The sequence below is a fragment of the Convolutriloba macropyga genome, chromosome 3, assembly GCF_964194025.1.
Source record: "Convolutriloba macropyga chromosome 3, txConMacr16.3, whole genome shotgun sequence".
Taxonomy (NCBI): Eukaryota; Metazoa; Xenacoelomorpha; order Acoela; family Convolutidae; genus Convolutriloba; species Convolutriloba macropyga.
Genome location: NC_134470.1, coordinates 41817063 through 41838492, shown reverse-complemented (window position 1 = coordinate 41838492; position 21430 = coordinate 41817063). Strand labels below are relative to the sequence as shown.

At 36.4% G+C, this 21430-nt stretch overlaps 1 protein-coding gene across 2 annotated transcripts in view; it reads right to left on the bottom strand.

The window, feature by feature from the left end:
• Positions 1–10237: 10237 nt before the first annotated feature.
• LOC142337068 (uncharacterized) overlaps positions 10238–21430 on the bottom strand; it is a 119292-nt gene continuing 108099 nt past the window's right edge. Inside the window, exon 4 of one of the 2 annotated variants that reach the window (XM_075386133.1) lies at positions 10238–10741. In XM_075386133.1, coding sequence (XP_075242248.1) covers positions 10381–10741 — 361 coding nt within the window. In that variant the 3' untranslated portion in view covers positions 10238–10380. The remainder of the gene's footprint in view (positions 10742–21430) is intronic. The other variant, XM_075386134.1, reaches the window with a different exon arrangement.

Below are 21430 nucleotides of genomic sequence, written 5' to 3'. Positions count from 1 at the left end.
CATACACTTTAACTGGCAACAGCTCCTGCAAAAATGAAATCAGCTTCTTTACAAACTTTTCCTTGCAAACCAAGCTTTTGGCGCTCCCTTTATTGAGCCTTAAAAAATGGACCAGGTAAGGATATATTAAAAAAATTCACAACAGTCAAGGCCAGCCTTTCACCCTCATTTCATTATGCTATACTCATGACCTCAAAACGTGGCTTGGCTGAAAGGCATTTTCGGAATACAATTCTCGATGATTCCTCACAAAACACAGGTTTTCGACCCGTCAAAAAGCTGCTTTCTTGCCGATTCTTCTTCCCAAGGTAGTCCGCGGTATGGCGAACATACGGGCGGTTTCTCTTATGGATGAGTTTGTCTTCCTGAGATAAGAAGCAGCAACCTCTAATTTAGATCATGTATGATTGCTTTTGTTTTCGAGAATAGTGTCACGTCATATCGACGAGACACAACAACATAGATTTTGAACCCAATTTTTGAAGACGAAATTTATAGTGGAAAGCGTTAAAACCTCATAGTGGAAACCTCTTCTATAGTGGAAACCGTCAAATTTTGCTCTGGGTAGCCAAACCTATTTGGGAATTTTTTTCCCCTGGAAAAACAAAAAGCAATTGGATACGTCTGCTATTGATAACCAACGACATCTAACTATAAAATGTCCAAATTTTTTAAAAGCAATTTAAACATCAAATGATACATTTTGAGTTCAACTTTGTTCTCTAAAAACGCGCCATTATTTTGACGTTTAGTAGACGGTTTGTATAGTTTTCATACAGGTTTCACACGACGTCTGCGTCAATTCATTCAAAATTTCATACTTTTTTTCCCAAAAAACTCTGTTTTCGTAATCGTTGCTTCAAAATCGCCCATAAATTTTCGGTAGGATTGAGATCTGGACTGCATGCTGGCCATTCCAGTACATTCCACTCCTTTACTTGACAAAAAGTTGCCGATAATCTTTGATTTATACACAGGAGCATTATCTTGTTGGAAAATGGTATGCCCGAACTCAAAATTTTTTGTGCTTTTTAAGAAATCTGGTCCCACTTCTAGAAAAACTCTAGCAATTCCGTCGCTGGAGATGCGCATCCTTGTTGTTTCATCAGTAAAAACAACATTCTGCCAGAAAGAGAAAGGCTTCTTGACCATTTCGAACGAAAATACTTGCCTTTCTTCTTCAAACTGACTATTTTTGCAGCATTTCTAGATTTTTGAGATTTCGTCTAGAAATTTTATCTTAGCAAGAGAAAGCGTTATGAGCTGATGCGCTGCAGTGAGGTTGTGGGATCTTTTAAAACATCGGTAACTGACTTTCTGATTATTTGCCAATTTTGGAGGTCTTCCGTTCAGTTTTTGGGCCTCGAAACTGTCATTTTTCTAGTAACGTTTATATGCATACTGTGCACTAGATCTTGATTTCAAGTTGAGTTGCTTTTGTATTTTAGACATCACGTAGTGTAACAACTTGGCAAACGTAGTGAAATAATAAAGCGGTTTAACCGTCTTTACTGTTTAAGCGGACAGTGAGAATGAAATTTCTCTTAAAACTTCTAAATTTCACACCTGAGCGCAAATCATGCTTTAAAAGCAGAAATCATGCTGTACGTAGCTTTTTGGTGCCATAGTATATTAAAAAATATATCCAAAGATGGTCTTCTATCATGGCAATATGAAAAAAAACGCAATCCGACTTTTGTACAAAAATTGGTCGTCACAATAGATCTACAAAGCCACTAGTGCAACAGAAAACCGCTAAAACCTATATTATTGTTAGGTTTTAGCGGTTTTCTGTTGCACTAGTCGCTTTGTAAAAGACGAAAAAACATTTCTTCATAGTCATCTATTTTTTAAATCAATCTACCTGCAGTATTCCAAGAGCTATTGTTAGCAATGTCAAGACTTTGCAATTGCCCCCCGCTAAAATTACAAATTTTTCGTCACCGCGACAATTAAGTCTTGCAAAATGGAAAAAAGTTTCTCCCGACTCCAAAAAATGTACCTCACGGATTGTCACGGGGGGGGGGGGTCCACCAGTTACAAAGCATGTACACGGATCTTCGTGGTGAGACGCCCCCCATCCGTTTCGAAGGGTGAAATTTGCCTTGAGACTAACGGAGTATGTATAAAAGCGTATCTTTAATGCTTAATTATCAGTTTAACCTTCAACAATAGACCATAAGCAATTGCATTTCAGATTACAAATAAAACATAGCCGGCAGCTTGGTGCACATCGGGATTGAAACAGAAGAACATAGCCAGCAGAATATGGCACACAAGTCAATAGACTTGCATAAGATATTGAACCTTCCGAACAAATAAGTGTACCTCAAGTTGAAATGTCCTTGTTTCATTATAAAGCCTCGAACATTGAAATTTCAAAAATTATAGATCAACTTGACAATAAGTCATCCTCTGGTGATGATAATATTAGCAACCTAGTTGTTAAGCAATCAAAAATAGAAATAGTTCCTATTCTAACTTTCCTGATTAATAAATCCTTTCGAGATGGAGTATTCCCTGAGGCCCTTAAAAAAGCAGAAGTCTTGCCTCTATTCAAAGAAGGTTCTAAAATTAAGGAAAGCAATTATCGGCCCATTTCGCTCCTGAATGTGTGGAGCAAAATCTTTGAACGTGCAATGTTCAACCGAATGAGTCTTTATCTAGAGCGTTTCTGCTTAATATATAAAAAACAATTTGGATTCAGAAAAAAGCACTGCATTGATGCATTGGTTGAAATGACTGAGAAAATAAGGTTCTCAAATTTTGAAAAAAGATTGAGCTTCTTTCTTGATCTGAAGAAAGCGTTTGATACATTAGATCATGAAATACTATTACAAAAACTTGAAAAATATGGGTTTAGAGGAACTTGTCAAAATTGGCTGCACTCCTACCTAGAAAATAGATCAGAAAGGGTGGTTGCAAATGGTGTTGTATCTCATTGGCAAATCATAAGACACGGAGTCCCACAAGGCTCAATATTAGGCCCACTTTTATTTCTCATTTATATTTTCAGCCAATTCAGTCGAAATAATGCTGTTCGCCGAGGACACAAACATAACAGCTGTTAATTGTAGTAACGAAGATTCTAGAAGGGATCTTAAAATGAGTAACAACTGGCTAAATGCAAACAAATTGGTTTTAAATATGGAGAAAACAATACAAATGAATATAGGAAATAGTGCTTCCAACTCTCAGTTTAAGCTGAATGATTCGAATATTACTATTAAACCTGTATGCAAGTATCTAGGGGTTTTTATTGACAATAAGTTAAGTTTTCTTTCTCATATTAACTATGTTAAAACTAGACTCAGTAAACAATGCGGAGCTATATCAAAACTGAGACATTATGTTCCAAAACATCAACTCATAGCATACTATCGAAGTAATATCAATCCCATAATACAACATGGCATTCTTGTTTACGGGTGTTGCAGCTACACCTCTCTGGAGCCAATATACGTTTTGCAGAAAAAAATTCTGAAATTTATGTATTTCAGAAAATCCCGCGATTCATGTAATATATTTTTTGAAAACAACATTTTAACAGTATATGAGTTACACATATATGAGTTGTTGAAGTTTGTTTTAAAATCCATAATAGGTGCTCATGTACAAGATTATCTGAACAATATGTTTACCTTTAAACTTTCAAGACAAACAAGGCTCTCAAAATTTGAGTGCCTGGATGAACCTTTACTAAAAAGAAAAATTGAACGTTACTCCATCCAATATCGGGCTACCAAACTGTACAACACACTGAAAACCAATTCAATACTACCAGATGATGTACAAAACCTAAAGTTATCACAAATCTCAAAAATTTTCCATGATGTAAAATTTCTCTATATTTTGCAAAATTATACCCTTGTTAAACATATTTTCGAATTTTGAAGTACCCAAAAAGATGCACCCGTGGCTACATGCTAAGAGATATCTATTCATAGGTCCTGATTCTGGACAAAAAGTTTGACCCATCTAGCTCTTTTAGTTTTCGAGATATCGCGATTTTTAGATTTTTCAAATTTTTTCCGAGAAAAAAATTTAAAAATCTGCGATCTAAATTAAAGCGCAGCGCAAATTATGGGAATGGAATAGATATAGGATAGAAACAGTGGTAAGTCAAAAATTTTCTACATTGATTTAGCTATAAAATAAAAACAACCAAAAAAAAATTTTTTTTTAATCAAATTTTATTTATAGCAAGGCTCAATATTAGGCCCACTTTTATCTCTCATTTATATTAATGACCTTCCATTTTCAGCCAATTCAGTCGAAATAATGCTGTTCGCCGAGGACACAAACATAACAGCTGTTAATTGTAGTAACGAAGATATTAGAAGGGATCTTAAAATGAGTAACAACTGGCTAAATGCAAACAAATTGGTTTTAAATATGGAGAAAACAATACAAATGAATATAGGAAATAGTGCTTCCAACTCTCAGTTTAAGCTGAATGATTCGAATATTACTATTAAACCTGTATGCAAGTATCTAGAGGTTATTATTGACAATAAGTTAAGTTTTCTTTCTCATATTAACTATGTTAAAACTAGACTCAGTAAACAATGCGGAGCTATATCAAAACTGAGACATTATGTTCCAAAACATCAACTCATAGCATACTATCGAAGTAATATCTATCCCATAACACAATATGGCATTCTTGTTTACGGGTGTTGCAGCTACACCTCTCTGGAGCCAATATACGTTTTGCAGAAAAAAATTCTGAAATTTATGTATTTCAGAAAATCCCGCGATTCATGTAATATATTTTTTGAAAACAACATTTTAACAGTATATGAGTTACACATATATGAGTTGTTGAAGTTTGTTTTAAAATCCATAATAGGTGCTCATGTACAAGATTATCTGAACAATATGTTTACCTTTAAACTTTCAAGACAAACAAGGCTCTCAAAATTTGCGTGCCTGGATGAACCTTTACTAAAAAGAAAAATTGAACGTTACTCCATCCAATATCGGGCTACCAAACTGTACAACACACTGAAAACCAATTCAATACTACCAGATGATGTACAAAACCTAAAGTTATCACAAATCTCAAAAGTTTTCCATGATGTAAAATTTCTCTATATTTTGCAAAATTATACCCTTGTTAAACATATTTTTGAATTTTGAAGTACCCAAAAAGATGCACCCGTGGCTACATGCTAAGAGATATCTATTCATAGGTCCTGATTCTGGACAAAAAGTTTGACCCATCTAGCTCTTTTAGTTTTCGAGATATCGCGATTTTTAGATTTTTCAAATTTTTTCCGAGAAAAACTTCAAAAAAAAAATTAAAAAAAAATCTGCGATCTAAATTAAAGCGCAGCGCAAATTATGGGAATGGAATAGATATAGGATAGAAACAGTGGTAAGTCAAAAATTTTCTACATTGATTTAGCTATAAAATAAAACAACCAAAAAAAAACAATTTTTTTTTAATCAAATTTTATTTATAGCAAGGCTCAATATTAGGCCCACTTTTATTTCTCATTTATATTAATGACTTTTATTTCTCATTTATATTAACCCCTCATTTAAAAAAGGAGAGCGCTTAAATAATAGCCGTTTGAGAGGCTGAGGGCTGCTATCAAGAAAGACAAACATAGCCGGCAGATTGCCAGAAAATAGCCGTGACAGACGCCTGTGGCCTTCCATGAATTGAAACAACTAAAGAAATAAGATAGACAGATCGAACACCAGTCCTTTAATAGACCACTAGACTTTTTGGTTAGATTCGGGACTCATTTTTATGAGACTCTATAAGGAAAGAGCCCTAAGCACACAAATTTTAACTGCAACGCATTAAAATTGTTACTAAGGGCAGTTGAATTGACTACAAATAGGTTCTTCATCGACTTTCGCATTTTGCTAGATCTTAAAATAGGCAAAATAAGTTTGCTCCAGCTTTCTCAGACAAGAAGTTAGCAACAAAATTATCATTGACTGGAGACTTACAAACTTCAGCAGTAGAGTGGATATCTTAAAACTATCACTGGGGATATTCCTAACTTCAGTCGGTAAAAGTTACAGTAGTTTTACAGACCGAGCGAACAAATTTCGATGACATTATTAGCCAATTGGATCAAAGTAAATAAAAAATTACTAGCGAGAAAAAGAAACTTGGTTCAAACAAAAAAACTAGGCCCAGAACAAACTATGAATGCTTGGGAAAACCATTTACAAAAAAATCCGATCGAAAAAAACTAAAAAACAATAAAAATCAAAGTGAAATTGCCGCGTTTGAACAAAAAACTACTTGAGACATAGCAAGAGCGAAAAAATTTCACGCCGCAAAACCACTCGCTTTTTTGCTCCACTTCCTGTTTCGGCGTGACCGAAATCCAAAATTTAAGGTACATTGAGTTCAGAAGTCATTTTTAGTGAGATAGGTCACGCAATTGACCTAAAAGCAGAAATGATGTCAAGCACATTTTAACTGCCAAGAAGTAGAAATCAAGAAATCACTGATATAGAAAGTTCAATTTCAGGTCGTAACAATCACCGATGTTGACGAAGAATTAAAAAAACACGATGTCCCCAATAATAGCCGCTATTGCTTCGAGGCTATTAAAAAGCAATAGCGTCCAAAGAATTTCAAATCGACAATAGCATCCAAAGAATCGAATTTTTGTCCGAACACTCATTTCACACTGTACTTCAAAAAAAATTCACACCGCAATACCACTCAACTTTTTGCTCCAATTTTTGTTCCGGCGTAACCAAAACCATTTGACTTCGGAAATCATTCAACTCTTTAAAGGCCGCGCCCAAATACAATTCAAATTTAGTTGAAAAAGTGAGTGAAGTAAGTCACGGTCGAAGGTGAAAATCGCGACTTATGTAAAACGTGATCAAAAGGTAAAGCGAATTAAAAAAGAGCTCCTATATAATAGCCGTTGAGAGGCTGAGGGCAGCTGCAAACAGTTAAAATTGTTACTAAGGGCAGTTGAATTGACTACAAATAGGTTCTTCATCGACTTTCGCTAGATCTTAAAATAGGCAAAATAAGTTTGCTCCAACTTTCTCAGACAAGAAGTTAGCAACAAAATTATCATTGACTGGAGACTTACAAACTTCAGCAGTAGAGTGGATATCTCAAAACTATCACTGGGGATATTCCTAACTTCAATCGGCAAAAGTTACAGTCGTTTTACAGACCGAGCGAATAAGTTTCGATGACCTTATCAGCCAATTGGAGCAAAGTAAATAAAAAATTAATAGCGAGAAAAAGAAACTTGGTTCAAACAAAAAAACTAGGCCTAGAACGAACTATGAATGCTTGGGAAAACTATTTACAAAAAAAATCCGATCGAAAAAAACTAAAAAACAATAAAAATCAAAGTGAAATTGCCGCGTTTGAACAAAAAACCACTTGAGACATAGCGAGAGCGAAAAAATTTCACGCCGCAAAACCACTCGCTTTTTTGCTCCACTTCCTGTTTCGGCGTGACCGAAATCCAAAATTTAAGGTACATTGAGTTCAGAAGTCATTTTTAGTGAGATAGGTCACGCAATTGACCTAAAAGCAGAAATGATGTCAAGCACATTTTAACTGCCAAGAAGTAGAAATCAAGAAATCACTGATATAGAAAGTTCAATTTCAGGTCGTAACAATCACCGATGTTGACGAAGAATTAAAAAAACACGATGTCCCCAATAATAGCCGCTATTGCTTCGAGGCTATTAAAAAGCAATAGCGTCCAAAGAATTTCAAATCGACAATAGCATCCAAAGAATCGAATTTTTGTCCGAACACTCATTTCACACTGTACTTCAAAACTAAATAAAAAAAATTCACACCGCAATACCACTCAACTTTTTGCTCCAATTTTTGTTCCGGCGTAACCAAAACCATTTGACTTCGGAAATCATTCAACTCTTTAAAGGCCGCGCCCAAATACAATTCAAATTCTTTGAATTGTAAAAAAAATGAAAGCGCCAAAACAATAGCTGTTGAGAGGCTGGCGGCGGCTTTCAATAATTTTTTCTTATGTGTCTTCTGACATTGACCATAATTGCTATATTGCGTAATTCAATGGGTGAAAGAATTTAAAATCCATTTAGTTGAAAAAGTGAGTGAAGTAAGTCACGGTCGAAGGTGAAAATCGCGACTTATGTAAAACGTGATCAAAAGGTAAAGCGAATAAAAAAAGAGCTCCTATATAATAGCCGTTGAGAGGCTGAGGGCAGCTGCAAACAGTTAAAATTGTTACTAAGGGCAGTTGAATTGACTACAAATAGGTTCTTCATCGACTTTCGCTAGATCTTAAAATAGGCAAAATAAGTTTGCTCCAGCTTTCTCAGACAAGAAGTTAGCAACAAAATTATCATTGACTGGAGACTTACAAACTTCAGCAGTAGAGTGGATATCTCAAAACTATCACTGGGGATATTCCTAACTTCAATCGGCAAAAGTTACAGTCGTTTTACAGACCGAGCGAATAAGTTTCGATGACCTTATCAGCCAATTGGAGCAAAGTAAATAAAAAATTAATAGCGAGAAAAAGAAACTTGGTTCAAACAAAAAAACTAGGCCTAGAACGAACTATGAATGCTTGGGAAAACTATTTACAAAAAAATCCGATCGAAAAAAACTAAAAAAACAATAAAAATCAAAGTGCAATTGCCGCGTTTGAACAAAAAACCACTTGAGACATAGCGAGAGCGAAAAAATTTCACGCCGCAAAACCACTCGCTTTTTTGCTCCACTTCCTGTTTCGGCGTGACCGAAATCCAAAATTTAAGGTACATTGAGTTCAGAAGTCATTTTTAGTGAGATAGGTCACGCAATTGACCTAAAAGCAGAAATGATGTCAAGCACATTTTAACTACAAAGAAGTAGAAATCACTGATATAGAAAATTCAATTTGTCGTAAGAATCACCGATGGAGACGAAGAATTAAAAAAAACACGATGTCCCCAATAATAGCCGCTATTGCTTCGAGGCTATTAAAAAGCAATAGCGTCCAAAGAATTTCAACCGAAGAATTTCAAATCGACAATAGCATCCAAAGAATCGAATTTTTGTCCGAACACTCATTTCACACTGTACTTCAAAACTAGATCAAAAAAAAATTCACACCGCAATACCACTCAACTTTTTGCTCCAATTTTTGTTTCGGCGTAACCAAAACCATTTGACTTCGAAAATCATTCAAATCTTTAAAGGCCGCGCCCAAATACAATTCAAATTCTTTGAATTGTAAAAACATACCCGGCAGATTGCCGGAAAATAGCCGCCGTTGATTCCAATAAGCATGATTGGGATTGAACGAATAGAATATATTGAAAAAAAAATATTGTACAAAAATATTTTTTAAGTCCGATTTATTTTGATGGCATTTCGTACTTGAACATACTTCTGTTTCTTATAGAGAGGCTACAGGGGCTACTATCAACACCAATAAGCATTAGAGGTGGTAACTAAGACTTATAGGAACGACGTTCAAATAGCGGGCATCTAAAATTGGGCTTTATGGGTTTATCCCGTTTCTATTTCTGACTTCAATTTTTTATACCGACTCTGTTCATTTTGAATTGCTTTGCTTAGCAACTGATGTTCAAATTCACTTTTAGCAGAATGAGAGAAGAGAGAAACTTTCTAGAGAAGTCAAAAAGATTTCACGCAAAATGTCGAAAAAGCGGCAAAATGGTAAAGCGAAAAAAAGTTTGACGTAAAAAAAAAATACGAGCGCAATAATAGCCGGCTGAGAAGATGAGGGCGGCTATTAAAAATGAAAGCGCCAAAACAATAGCTGTTGAGAGGCTGGCGGCGGCTATCAATAATTTTTTCTATGTGTCTTCTGACATTGACCATATTTGCTATATTGCGTAATTCAATGGGTGAAAGAATTTAAAATCCATTTAGTTGAAAAAGTGAGTGAAGTAAGTCACGGTCGAAGGTGAAAATCGCGACTTATGTAAAACGTGATCAAAATGTAAAGCGAAATTAAAAAGAGCTCCTAAATAATAGCCGTTGAGAGGCTGAGGGCTGCTATCAAAAAATAGACAAACATAGCCGGCAGATTGCCAGAAAATAGCCGCGACAGACGCCTGTGGCCTTCCATGAATTGAAACAACTAAAGAAATAAGATAGACAGATCGGAAATCAGTCCTTTAATAGACCACTAGATTTTTTGGGTAGATTCGGGACTCATTTTTATGATACTCTATAAGGAAAGAGCCCTACGCACACAAATTTTAACTGCAACGCAGTAAAAATCACTGAAATTAAACAGTCAATTCCAAGAAGTCAGGTAGCAAGAATCATCGACGAAGACTAATTAAAAAAAACATTATTGTGTTTGCGGCTATTAAACAAACCGTTCTCATACAAAAACGATGTTTGCGGCTATTAAACAAACCGTTTCATACAAAAACAGTTCTCACAAAAGATCTCTTAGGAGAGTTAATTTGTGTAAGTTTGTTCAAAACAGTTTGTGCCTCGTGTTGCCTGAGAGGTTCCATTAGCCAAGAACCAGAAGTGCCTTCAGATAAACACAACCCATTTGCACTCGATGACCCAGATGAACCCAATGTTGATGAAGTAAGTTTTGAGCTGTTCCGTCTTTCGCGTGAGAGAAACATTTCATCCACCACTTGAGCTACTAGGTCTGTGCTGAGGAAGAGAATGGACTCCATGGCGTGTGGGTGGATTTTGGAAGCGAATGAAGGGGTGGCTGTCGCATTTGGCAGAGACAATTGGCCATCCAAATCACGCACTTTCAGTCTGAACAAAAATATCTATTGGTCACAAGTTTTGAAAACAGGAAGCCAATTAATGTACTCTAATTCCGTGTCAAGACAACGTACCCAAGATGCCGAAATACTCAAAATATAACCCATATTCTTCCCTCTTATTTTTTTAATAGCCGCACAGCGATACCTGGGGCTATTATTGGTCTTCTCTTGGTTTTTTACAATTCAAAGAATTGTATTGGAGCGCTGTCTTTTTATTACGACTCGAAGAGGAGTATTGGAGAAGTCCTTTTTTAAACAATTTTATTGGAGTAAATTTTGAAGCAGGAAATGAAACACGTGAAAAAATTTGGAGTGATTTTGGTGCTGAAGAAAAGGAAGAGTGGAGCGAAAAGAGTGGTTTTTGGTCATATCGCTGTTTTCTAGAGAGCGAGAAATTGAGGTGTGAAAAAAATTCTGTTAGCGAGCAAAATTTTTTGTTCACGTGCGGCATTTTTTCTTGGTTGAGAGGTTTGCTTATCATTTCGTTTTGATTTTAAGCTGGTTTTGGTAGTGGTTTGAAGTTTTCTGAAAATTCATATGAATTGTATGCTAATTCGGAGGTTTTTCTTGTATTCTGCTGATTTTTGGGCTGCTTTTGCGATTTCTGACGAGTGCTTTGGTTTACTGCCTCAAATGGGTTTTGAAAAGACCCCTATTACTTCAGCAATTTTTAGATAACAAGTTTTATGGATATGAAGCAGTTTATTGTTGAGAAATATGACAAAAATAGCGAAAATTGAAACTATTTTTCTTAATTTCTTGCAGTTTTTTCTGTTCTTAGACAAGTTTGTTAGCCTCTCATGACTTGCCGATTGTTTTGCGAGCATCTGGATACCCTAATGTCTAAAAAGAATTTTTCTTCGGATTTATTTGCTTTTGTAATGATAAAATTTATTAACTTTTTCCAGTTTTTTTTAGTCGTTTGTAAGAGTTTTTTTTTCATGATTTGGCTTCAAGTATTTTTTAAACAATTCTCATAACTGGTTTTAGTAGGTACTAGGTTTTGAGGAAGTAATTTTATAGAGATAATTATTTCTGGATAATTTTCTTGCAGAGATAATTATATATATTTATGACAAAATTTGATTAGATTTTTTATCATATTTTAACAGGTTTGATTTTCTTGTTTTTACTTTTGTTTTAATGGTTTTGTTTCAAGATAATAATAATTTAGAGAAGGTACGTTTTGTCTGATGAGTAGTTGGATGGCGTTTAAGTGGATTTTGCACTTCGAGTCGTTTCCGGAATTCCTCCGGCTATGAATTTAAAGATCTGTTCACACATTTTCATGATATTTAAAGTCAAATTGGAGTACTGTTTTGGTCACGCCGAAACAGGAAGTGGAGTGAAAAAACGAGTAGTTTTGCGACGTGAAATTTTTTTGCTCTAAATTTAAAGCAGACTTAGAAAACGGTGTTTGAACAAAAATTCGCTTTCTCGCTAGTGGTTTTTGTTCACATGCGACAACTTCATTTTGATTTTTACTGTTTTTTCGATTTTTGGATCGGAATTTATTTTTTTCTAAATGATTTCCCCAATCTATTTGTAGTTCATTCTAGGCCTGGTTTTTTGTTTGAACCAAATTTTCATTTCTTGCTAGTGGTGTTTTGTTCACATGCGGCAATTTCGCTTTGATTTTTACTGTTTTTCCGATTTTTTTTGGATCGGATTTTTTTCTTTATGGTTTTCTCAATCCATTCATAGTTCGTTCTAGGACCAGTCTTTTTGGCTAAACCAATTTTGCGTTCTCTGTCTGATTTTTTAAAGATGGCTTTCCCAATTCACTCATACTCCGTTCTAGGTCTAGTTTTTTGTTTAGTCAATGAAAATCCTTTAAATTGTACGTCAAGACTTGTCCTGCTATGTTTTTTTAATTCGTGGCCAAGCTTTTTGTTACGACCATATGACGTCACAACCACTTCATATCTGAATCTGTTCCTAATACATCAAAAAAACAAAACTCCTGATGTGAAGATTTTGGCCAACGTGATAGTGGGTCCCCTAAAAGGATTTCAGCGTTAAAAGCGCTACAAATAAGCTAAAGAGACATTGTAAAAAGATAAACACTGTCCATGGGATGGCTATTTCTTTTAATACGTACCAATGGCATCCAGATATTTCAGCGAGGGAGTGTTTTAAATTGTTTCTCAGTTAAATCACGCTAGTCAAGGAGGTGGAGAGTGAATTCTATACCGTTTATAAATAGAAATAGAACAAAACTGTGTATTGTCTTTTTAATTTTGAGTTTTGGGCTTGTAATTGTGCTTGTTTGGCAAGGTGTGCAAAATTTTCAGCTGGCTCTAATACTAATGTCTCTGCTGCATCACTGATCAATTGGCGAAGTTTCATTTTATCTAGTTCCATTGAATTGCTTCGGCTAAAAAAGCTGAGCAGAAAGTTATTTTGTGTAAATCGGCGTTGGCTTTGATAAGTTGTGAAGCCTTTAACATTGTTTCTCGCCTTAATGGCGTATGCCGTTAGACGAAATGATTCATCGTCGTCTAACTCGAGCGTGACTTGCTGATGGAAATTATTAGTTTTAAATGGCTTTTATTCACCAAGGAAATGTTTTACTAGTAATTTGGTCAACAAATTGTTCCTTGTTATGGTATAAAATAGGTTTTCGTTCGAAACACTCATTTCCCAGTACGTAGAGGAGGTAAAAGATTGTTTTGCATTGAAAGATTGATGCATAAGCTTTTAATCATAGCCAATGTGCTTATTTTGCCTGTGATATATCCCACTGAAGGGAATTTCCAAGTCAGTAAAATAAAATTGTTTTATTTCAGATTCCTGACAAGATCACAGAATTTCCTATTAACTGCTAGACTGTGATCCATTAGGAGTACTCGAATAATAGCAGAGTCCATTTGTACGTTAGGGTGTTCTGCGCCGAACCAAATTTTTCTGAAAAAATCGTACTTTTCAGACTTACGGTAAACTTCCTCCTGGTATAAGGATTCTTCTGGTATAACGTAACCATTTCGAAAATTCTATTTGCACAGGGGAACTGGAGGTGGAATATTAGGTATAGTTACGTGTACATCTTTAAAGTATGATGATTGTTCGCCTATAGCAAAATTAAAAGCTTCATGACTTTGAATAAAAACGTCTTGGTATTGTGTCGCATAATAGGGGCGATCTTCGTTACATTTGTGTAGTGGCTTATTTATTACCACGAATCGGGACAAATTCGATTCGTTGTACAAACAGTCTTGAAAAGGGCCTTGTGTTAGTTTCATTGTTTGTTTCAATAAAATACCCGTTTTGAAATTTGATCATTCGGGTCTATGATCAACCGAAGTAAAAAAATCGACAGTGATCATTAGGTTCCCTTTGATAGTGTGATTTGTTAACAGTACCCTGTTCTAAGTTCATATTTACTTTTGGTGCCTTTACGAAGATAACTTTCAATGTAAGTCAGGGGTAACTAAGACGCCAGTTGAAGTGACCATCCTAGTGAGTGAATTACATGATATTCATATGTGGGATCGTTCCCGGGGCAGTTTGCCATATATTATCCTTTGCGTTCGGAATGCAATTGTGGTCGCATAGGTCAAAAACTGAAATTACGTGTTGGAAATCAAAGGGTTAAACCGATCAAATCGGAATCTGACCTGCTTTGCTTCATAATTTGACTGCCAGAGTGGGCAGTTTAAGAGATCAAATTGCATTAATTCAATAAAGATAATTGTTAACAATTACAACCCTCGCAAGTTCATTAGGTTAAAAAAGCGCGTTTTAATTGTTCTTATTTGAGTAAAGATGGCGACATGTGCTGGTAAAATCTGGACGTCTGCGGGCTTGATTTTATACTCCCCAATCTTATTGAGTTTATAGTATATTATATTTGTGATATGCTGTGGAGAGCAGTAAACGTGTGTGAGACTGAGATCTTCTAACCCGGAATTGAAAGTTCATATGTTTCTTCGACCAATAGGGCTTGCTTGTTTTAGAGGTAAAAGTGAATAGAATAAATTAATGAGAAATAAGATTAAATTTGAAGGGAACATGTGTAAGGTGACGAAAACTGTGCTGTAAAAATATCGGAATCAAGAGTTCGTCCAACGTGTAGCCCTCTCTTTCACAAGAGAAAATAGTGTGTGGATAGGAAACTTCACTTTTATTGGAGTTTGAATTGGTCATTCAATTTTAAGTCTTAAAAAAACTTTATATTATTAGATGCTGGGATGAGATTAAACTTCTGAATTCAATACGTGATCTACCATGAAAAAACCCATGAAATCTGATTTGTTTAGCATTAAAATTCGTAACATACCAAAAGGTTTCTGCTGTGAGAGTGCATACCTGTAGCACTTGTCCAAGGTTGCAGCTGTTTTTCAGTATTGTGGATTGAAAAACGTTATTGGAGAGAGCTGCTCTGGGCAGTGTTCTAGTTGTTTGCTGAGACTGTTTTCGGTCACTGTTGTAGCTGTATTACACTTTCTTCTGTGAGCAAGTGGAGGAAAAGAAGTTGAGGTGTTGACTGTACAGTGACCGAATTCTTCAAGACAGTTGAATTTCGGTTGCGCTGAGACAAAGAAGATTGTAAGAACTGTATTGTCACAGTCCTTTACATTTCAAAAAGAGGGTTAGAGAGGTTTTAGAGAAAGAGAGATATGATTTAACGTTTCAAACAGAAGAGGAAGTCAGAGTTAGTGTTTGACCTGAAGGAGAAAAGTTTAGAAGTTGAGAAGAAACTAGAGTTTAGGAGAGAGAGAGAGAGAGAGAGAGAGAGAGAGAGTTTATTCGAATCAAAGAAAAGAGAGGAGAGACAACAGTAGTGCGCAAGACAGACGGAAGTAAATTCTACTGACTGAAGAGAGAGTTTATTCGAATCAAAGGAAAGAGAGATAACTGAGTGCCGCGCAAGAAAGACTGAAGTAATTTGAGGCGATGTGTTTCGGGCTTACTACAACTTTCTCGTAGATTGAAAAAAATACCGAGTAATATCTTATTAAATTGGGGGGTTGGGTTTTCCATGCCGATTCTTGGGCCAGTTGTCAAAACCTAATTTTTGATTATTTTGTCCTTTTTACACTGCAAATGCACGGCAGTTTGATTATTTTATCCTTTTTCCCTCTTTCCATTTCCTAATGCAGTTGATTTTGTGGTTCTCAAGTTTTGCAATTTTTGTTGAGTTGATTTTGTGATTTAGAATTATTCCCCAAATGGGGTAATGTGGGGTTTTTTATTTGTGTGTTAAGCCTCTAAAGTTAAATGTATTAGGGTGGAGAGGGGCGAAAGAACTATCCAAATTCATTCCCCGTTGTTGAATAAACTTTTGTATTTTCCCACTGTTTCTATTGCAGGATTTTCTATAGCATGCTGATTTGTGTTCAGCTAAATATTGCGAGTGTGGATTTTATATAGTTGTAGTTTGTATATGTTTATATTAGTGAGTTGTTGTCCGTGATGCAGTAATTTTTGATTGGTAAAATGTTTTTCGGTGGTTGCTTTTGTACTATCTTGGCTACTGTATTTCTCCCAGTTAAAAATTGATGGTCTAGACGGGTTTTCTGTGATGGTCGGCTTTTGCGGTTGTAGTCGTGAAAGAGAATTTTCGGAGAAAAATTTCTCCATCAATTGTTCTTGAATAAAAAGCTCTTTCTGGTAATAGAGGACGATATTACTTCTATGGCGAACTATTAATTTACCTGAAAAGTCTTCTAGTTTGTAAGTTACTAATGCGGGGGTTTCAAATCATGATATATTCTCCTACTTATTGTGGTTATAATTTCTTGGAAATGGCAATCATCGGAGTTTTATTTAGAATGAGAAGTTATGAATTTATTTTGAGTAGTTGCGCAGTGCCAAAGCGATGATCGAAAATGTTGATGTTGGTTTAATTAGTTATTGATTTCATTATAGACATCTGAGTGTCGTTTCTCTGTTAAGGAACCAAGAAGCAAAAGAACCTTTTTGCAACTTCGTGATTTGAGGGTGATGACAGAGATGGTCCGTATGTGTTTTTGAGGAGCGAATTCTATGGTGAGTTTTCTGTTAGTTTACAATTTCCCATATCTGTAGTGGAAGAGCTGAAACAATGATCTTTCGTAGTAGTAGTAGTAGTAGTAGTAGTAGTAGTAGTAGTAGTAGTAGTAGTAGTAGTAGTAGTAGTAGTAGTAAAAGACTTCAATTTACCAAACTGATGGAATTTTAACATTAACAAATTAAGATATGTACATAAAGCTGAGTAGAAAAAAGCTGTACAAAAAAAGGGGATACTAAGATACACATATAGGACATCGACACTTTATTGACCACGTACAGGTTCGATTGAATTCAAATTTGCAGTCTCGCATATCACTAAAGAATTTTCGCAAGCGATTTTTGTAGTCCAATGGGGGGTAGAGTAAATCGAAATCACCCACATCATTAAAATCATTTACAACAGTTTGAATGCGGTTAAAGTACGACTTAGCGGTCAGCTTCTTGGCGCATGCATTGACAACGAGATGAACTGTTTGGCCGCTGCGGAGACATTTGTTAGATCGTGCACGACTGAAATACTGACTGAAGGGAATACAACTTTTGCCTTGAACAATGCTGATGAAGAACTTCAAATCACGATCAATAAGTTGATAGGCAATAGGGAGGCTCTCTGAGAGAGACAAAATAGATTTATATTCACTATAACCAAAACACCAGCAAAGCTTCTTCCAATAGAACTTCTCCAAGAGTCGCAAATGGGTAGCGTCAACATGCCAGGCTGGAGAAGCGTAGAGAAGCGACGACATCACGCATGCGGAGAACAGGTTGAATTTTACTTTAGAAGGAATGCAATAGGGCACAGAGTGTCGCAGATAATTAAAATTCTGTCGCGCCTACAGGAGTTTACCACGTATGTGAGCGTCCCGTTTGAGTGTTTTTGATACTTGTAATCCAAGATCGCATATTGAATCAACTTTCTGGAGCTGGTAATCGTCAATAAAAAGACTGCCAGTTGTCTTCTCTGAGAGATGTAAAAAGACGCATTTGTCTAAATTGAACATCATGCTATTGTCTCTGCACCACTGTGAGAGACGCTTAAGATACTGTTGCAAATTTAAAAAGATATTTTCAGAGGAGCATACCAACTTCGTATCGTCGGCGTAACAAAAACACGTTGAAAAAGAAGGCAAAGCCAGCATGTCATCTATATAGATTAAAAAGAGGAGAGGGCCAAGAACACTCCCTTGGGGAACACCACTTGAGATAGGCTCGCAGTCAGACAGACATCCATCGATCTGAACTCTTTGAGTTCTGTTAGTGAGATAAGTTTTCATCAACTTTAAAAAATTTTCATCTAGTCCAAAGTATGCTAATTTGCAAAGTAATATGTTATGATTAACAGTATCGAAAGCCTTTGAGAAGTCAAGGTAAACTATTATTGGCTCGGAATTACTATCAAAATTCTCATAGATATCGTGGAGGCATACTAAAAGTTGTGTGATAGTTGAATGCCCACTACGAAACCCGTGCTGCCGAGCGCTCAGCTTTGAGCGAAGAACGCAATATAGGTAATCAAAAATGATTTTTTCCAATACAAGAGAAAGTCGTGGCAGGATAGAGATCGGTCTATAGTTTTCTACATCGCTTTTGGAGCCTTTTTTAAAAGTCGGAGTAACGTATGCACACTTCCAGAAGTTCGGCCACTCATTGGTATTAATAATATTTGAGAAGAGAGAGCATACATATCCGGCCAGAGTACTGGGACAGCTGCTTCAAACAAACGATGGTATACCATCGCCAGCCACATTTGAGCTAGCAGGTACAATCTCGAGGAGTTTATTTATTTGGTTCACTGAAAATGTAACTTCTGAGAGAACTGCCACAGGATTTGCCATTTGCGGTAACGCGCCAGCTGAACAAGATGACTCGATGAAAACTGATTGAAAATATTTGTTCAACAGATTCGCTTTCTCTGTATTAGTAGATGCATGGGAATCTCGCCAAAACATTTCCTTGGGTAAGGTGCTCCGTCCACTCAATCTTCTGAGAATCTTGAAGGCCTCATTTGTAGTAAAATGTTAGCAAGAGTCAAGGAAGCAGGCTTTATCCAGCTCAATGAAGTCAGCCACCTCCTTTTCAAGCTTCAATAGAGCTGAAATCGATGCTCTACGACGCCTGGCCGACTCTAGCTTGTTCAGGCAGTGCACTATTATAGAACTGTAGAAAAAAGGCAGCGTTTTTTTTCGTTTACGTTTTTTCTGACAACTTGCAGAGAGGGCAATTGTTATACTACTTAGCCAAAAAGCCGGATAATCGATTGAAGGCACACAGTCAGCAAAACTAGAGCAAACGAGGAGTTCAAAAGCTTTACAATCAAAACCGCTTAGAGCAAAGTCCGATTGGGACTCAAAACGGTAGAAGTTATCTATTTCGTAATTTAGAATAAGAGGAAAGTGATCCGACAATTTGGCTTCTAATACTTCACATTCCCAAGCTTCTGGCTGTGACACAAAAGCCAGGTCGAGAATATTACCACGTTTGTGTGTAGGAATGCGAACGATTTGATTAAGTAGGTAATCTAGTGTAAGGCAGTCGATTAATTGTTGATCAAGAGAGTTTGAAGCGATGGGCGAGTCCCAGCTGATATTGGGAAAATTGAAGTCACCTAGAATTAAAATCTCCAACTATCCGTAGAGCAGTGTTCCAAGTACTTGGGAATAATGCGCGTAACTAATGATTGAAATAATGAAGGACAAACAAAGAATTTAGAGCTTTTTGGAGGTAGGTACGTAAGTAATACCGCGAGGTAGGTTGATGGCAATCTAATCAGACAGCTCAAGTAGAAGTCTCCCACCTCAGTGTCCAGAATATCAGCGTTGTTTCGGAAATTGTTGTGCAAAGCTATCAGCAGACCACCGTGTTGTTTTACGCCTCTATCAGCTCTTGCAATAACAGAGTACGGCAAGCCGCAAAAGATACTGGAGTCAGTGACAGAAAAATCAAGCCACGTTTCAACAAGTGCTATAATGCTTGGCATTTTCTGACCGAAGAGTGTTGATAAAGATAAACGCTTCTCAATTGAGAGCATGCTCTGCACGTTAAAAAGTAATACACTAATAATTGTTCTTTCGATGGTCTTAGGAAGATTTATTCATTTCTTTTCCTGCACTCGTCCACTCCTGATCACAAAGGTTTTCCCAGGGTATTTGTTCTGAAGTGTTCTTCCCTCTTGACGTACTTGAAATTGTGCTTCTGTTTCTGACTTTGTTAAATCAGGATCAACATAAATCTGAGTAAAATCGTTGGAGGATCTCAGGTTCTTAGACTTCCTCAAAAACTCTTTTCTTTTTATGTCCGACTGAAACTTAACAAGTAGGAGCTGTCGACCGGTGGATTCGTCAATACTACCTATACGCTTCGGCTCGAAATCAGTTTTGTTCAGGGTGACGTCGATTTCTTCGGCAATTTGTTTGACAAGATCAAGATCGTTGCTGTCGTTCGATGGTACGGAGCCTTTGATAATAACATTCATTCTCTTGCTGTCTTGTTGAAGCTGTTCATGTCGAATTTCTCGAGCTATGCAGGACCTGGCTTTATTCTCCTTTGTAAGGTTATCGACGAGAATGTTGGAATAACTTTTGGGCTCGGTTATTTTTACGGCACTGCAAAATCCGCAACAGAAGGATTGACTTACGTCAAAATTCTTGGGTAACAGCACTTTTGTAACAACAGGGCAATCTTTACTGGAGCAAGGTATTTCTCTTTCCATTACTTCCTTTGATAACTGAGATCGAGTAGGCATTGTTTTTAATAAGTGATATTGAATCCAAGATTGCCCTGTTGTTACAAAAGTGAAACCGCGTAGGGGGATAGTCCAATATTTGTACAAATTTGTGAGTTGAAAACATACTCGAAGGTTTTTAACTTTGTGGTATCGTGTCTCATATTGTGTATACAGGACGACAATTTATAGAAAAAAGTGCAATTTCACCGTTAATGTATTGATTTCCATTATGTGTGACTAGGATGCGTGGAATTCTCAATTTTGAGATCCAGTGATCGAACAATACATTTATTGCGTTTATTCCATCAACCCGAGCGTTTATTGCATCAACCCGAGGTGATGGTTTTAAGACAACGTAACGTGAAACCGCGTCTACAATTACTATCAGAGATACCCTCTGAGGCGGGTACAATTGGACTTGTGTCCATTGACATGCGGTGATTGAAGTATCGTGAAACTTCTAAAAATGGCTGCCTCGGGCCTATTAAAAAATATGGCAATGTCTTGTCAGTTTGGCGTCCTAGGCAATCTTGTGTGGCTATACAAGTTTTAAGGCTGGGGAAGTAGTATTCTTCTGATATGCTTGCATATGTCTTCTCGCGAACTGGGTGGACTGAGAAATCGTGGGTGTGATCTTTATGAAAAGCAGCTAATAGTAAAGAGAGGGGAGGTAAATTTTGGGTGATTTTGTTTCTTGTAAAAAATAAAGTAGTTGGTTGAATCATTGATACTCAGATCGTAAAAACGACTAGCAGTGTGAGAGTCCTTTGCTTGCTTTTATTGTAAGAGTTGATGTGATTGGTCGAGTTGTATACGTTTTCCAAAGTATAGTTTAAGGGTTTGCTGGATCTTGTTGTTTTTCCAGTAATATTAGTTGTGTAATCTGTTTGTTCTGAAAATTAACTATATATTTATAAGTTATCTACTTGTAGGACATAATCTGCGTCTGAGACATCCAGT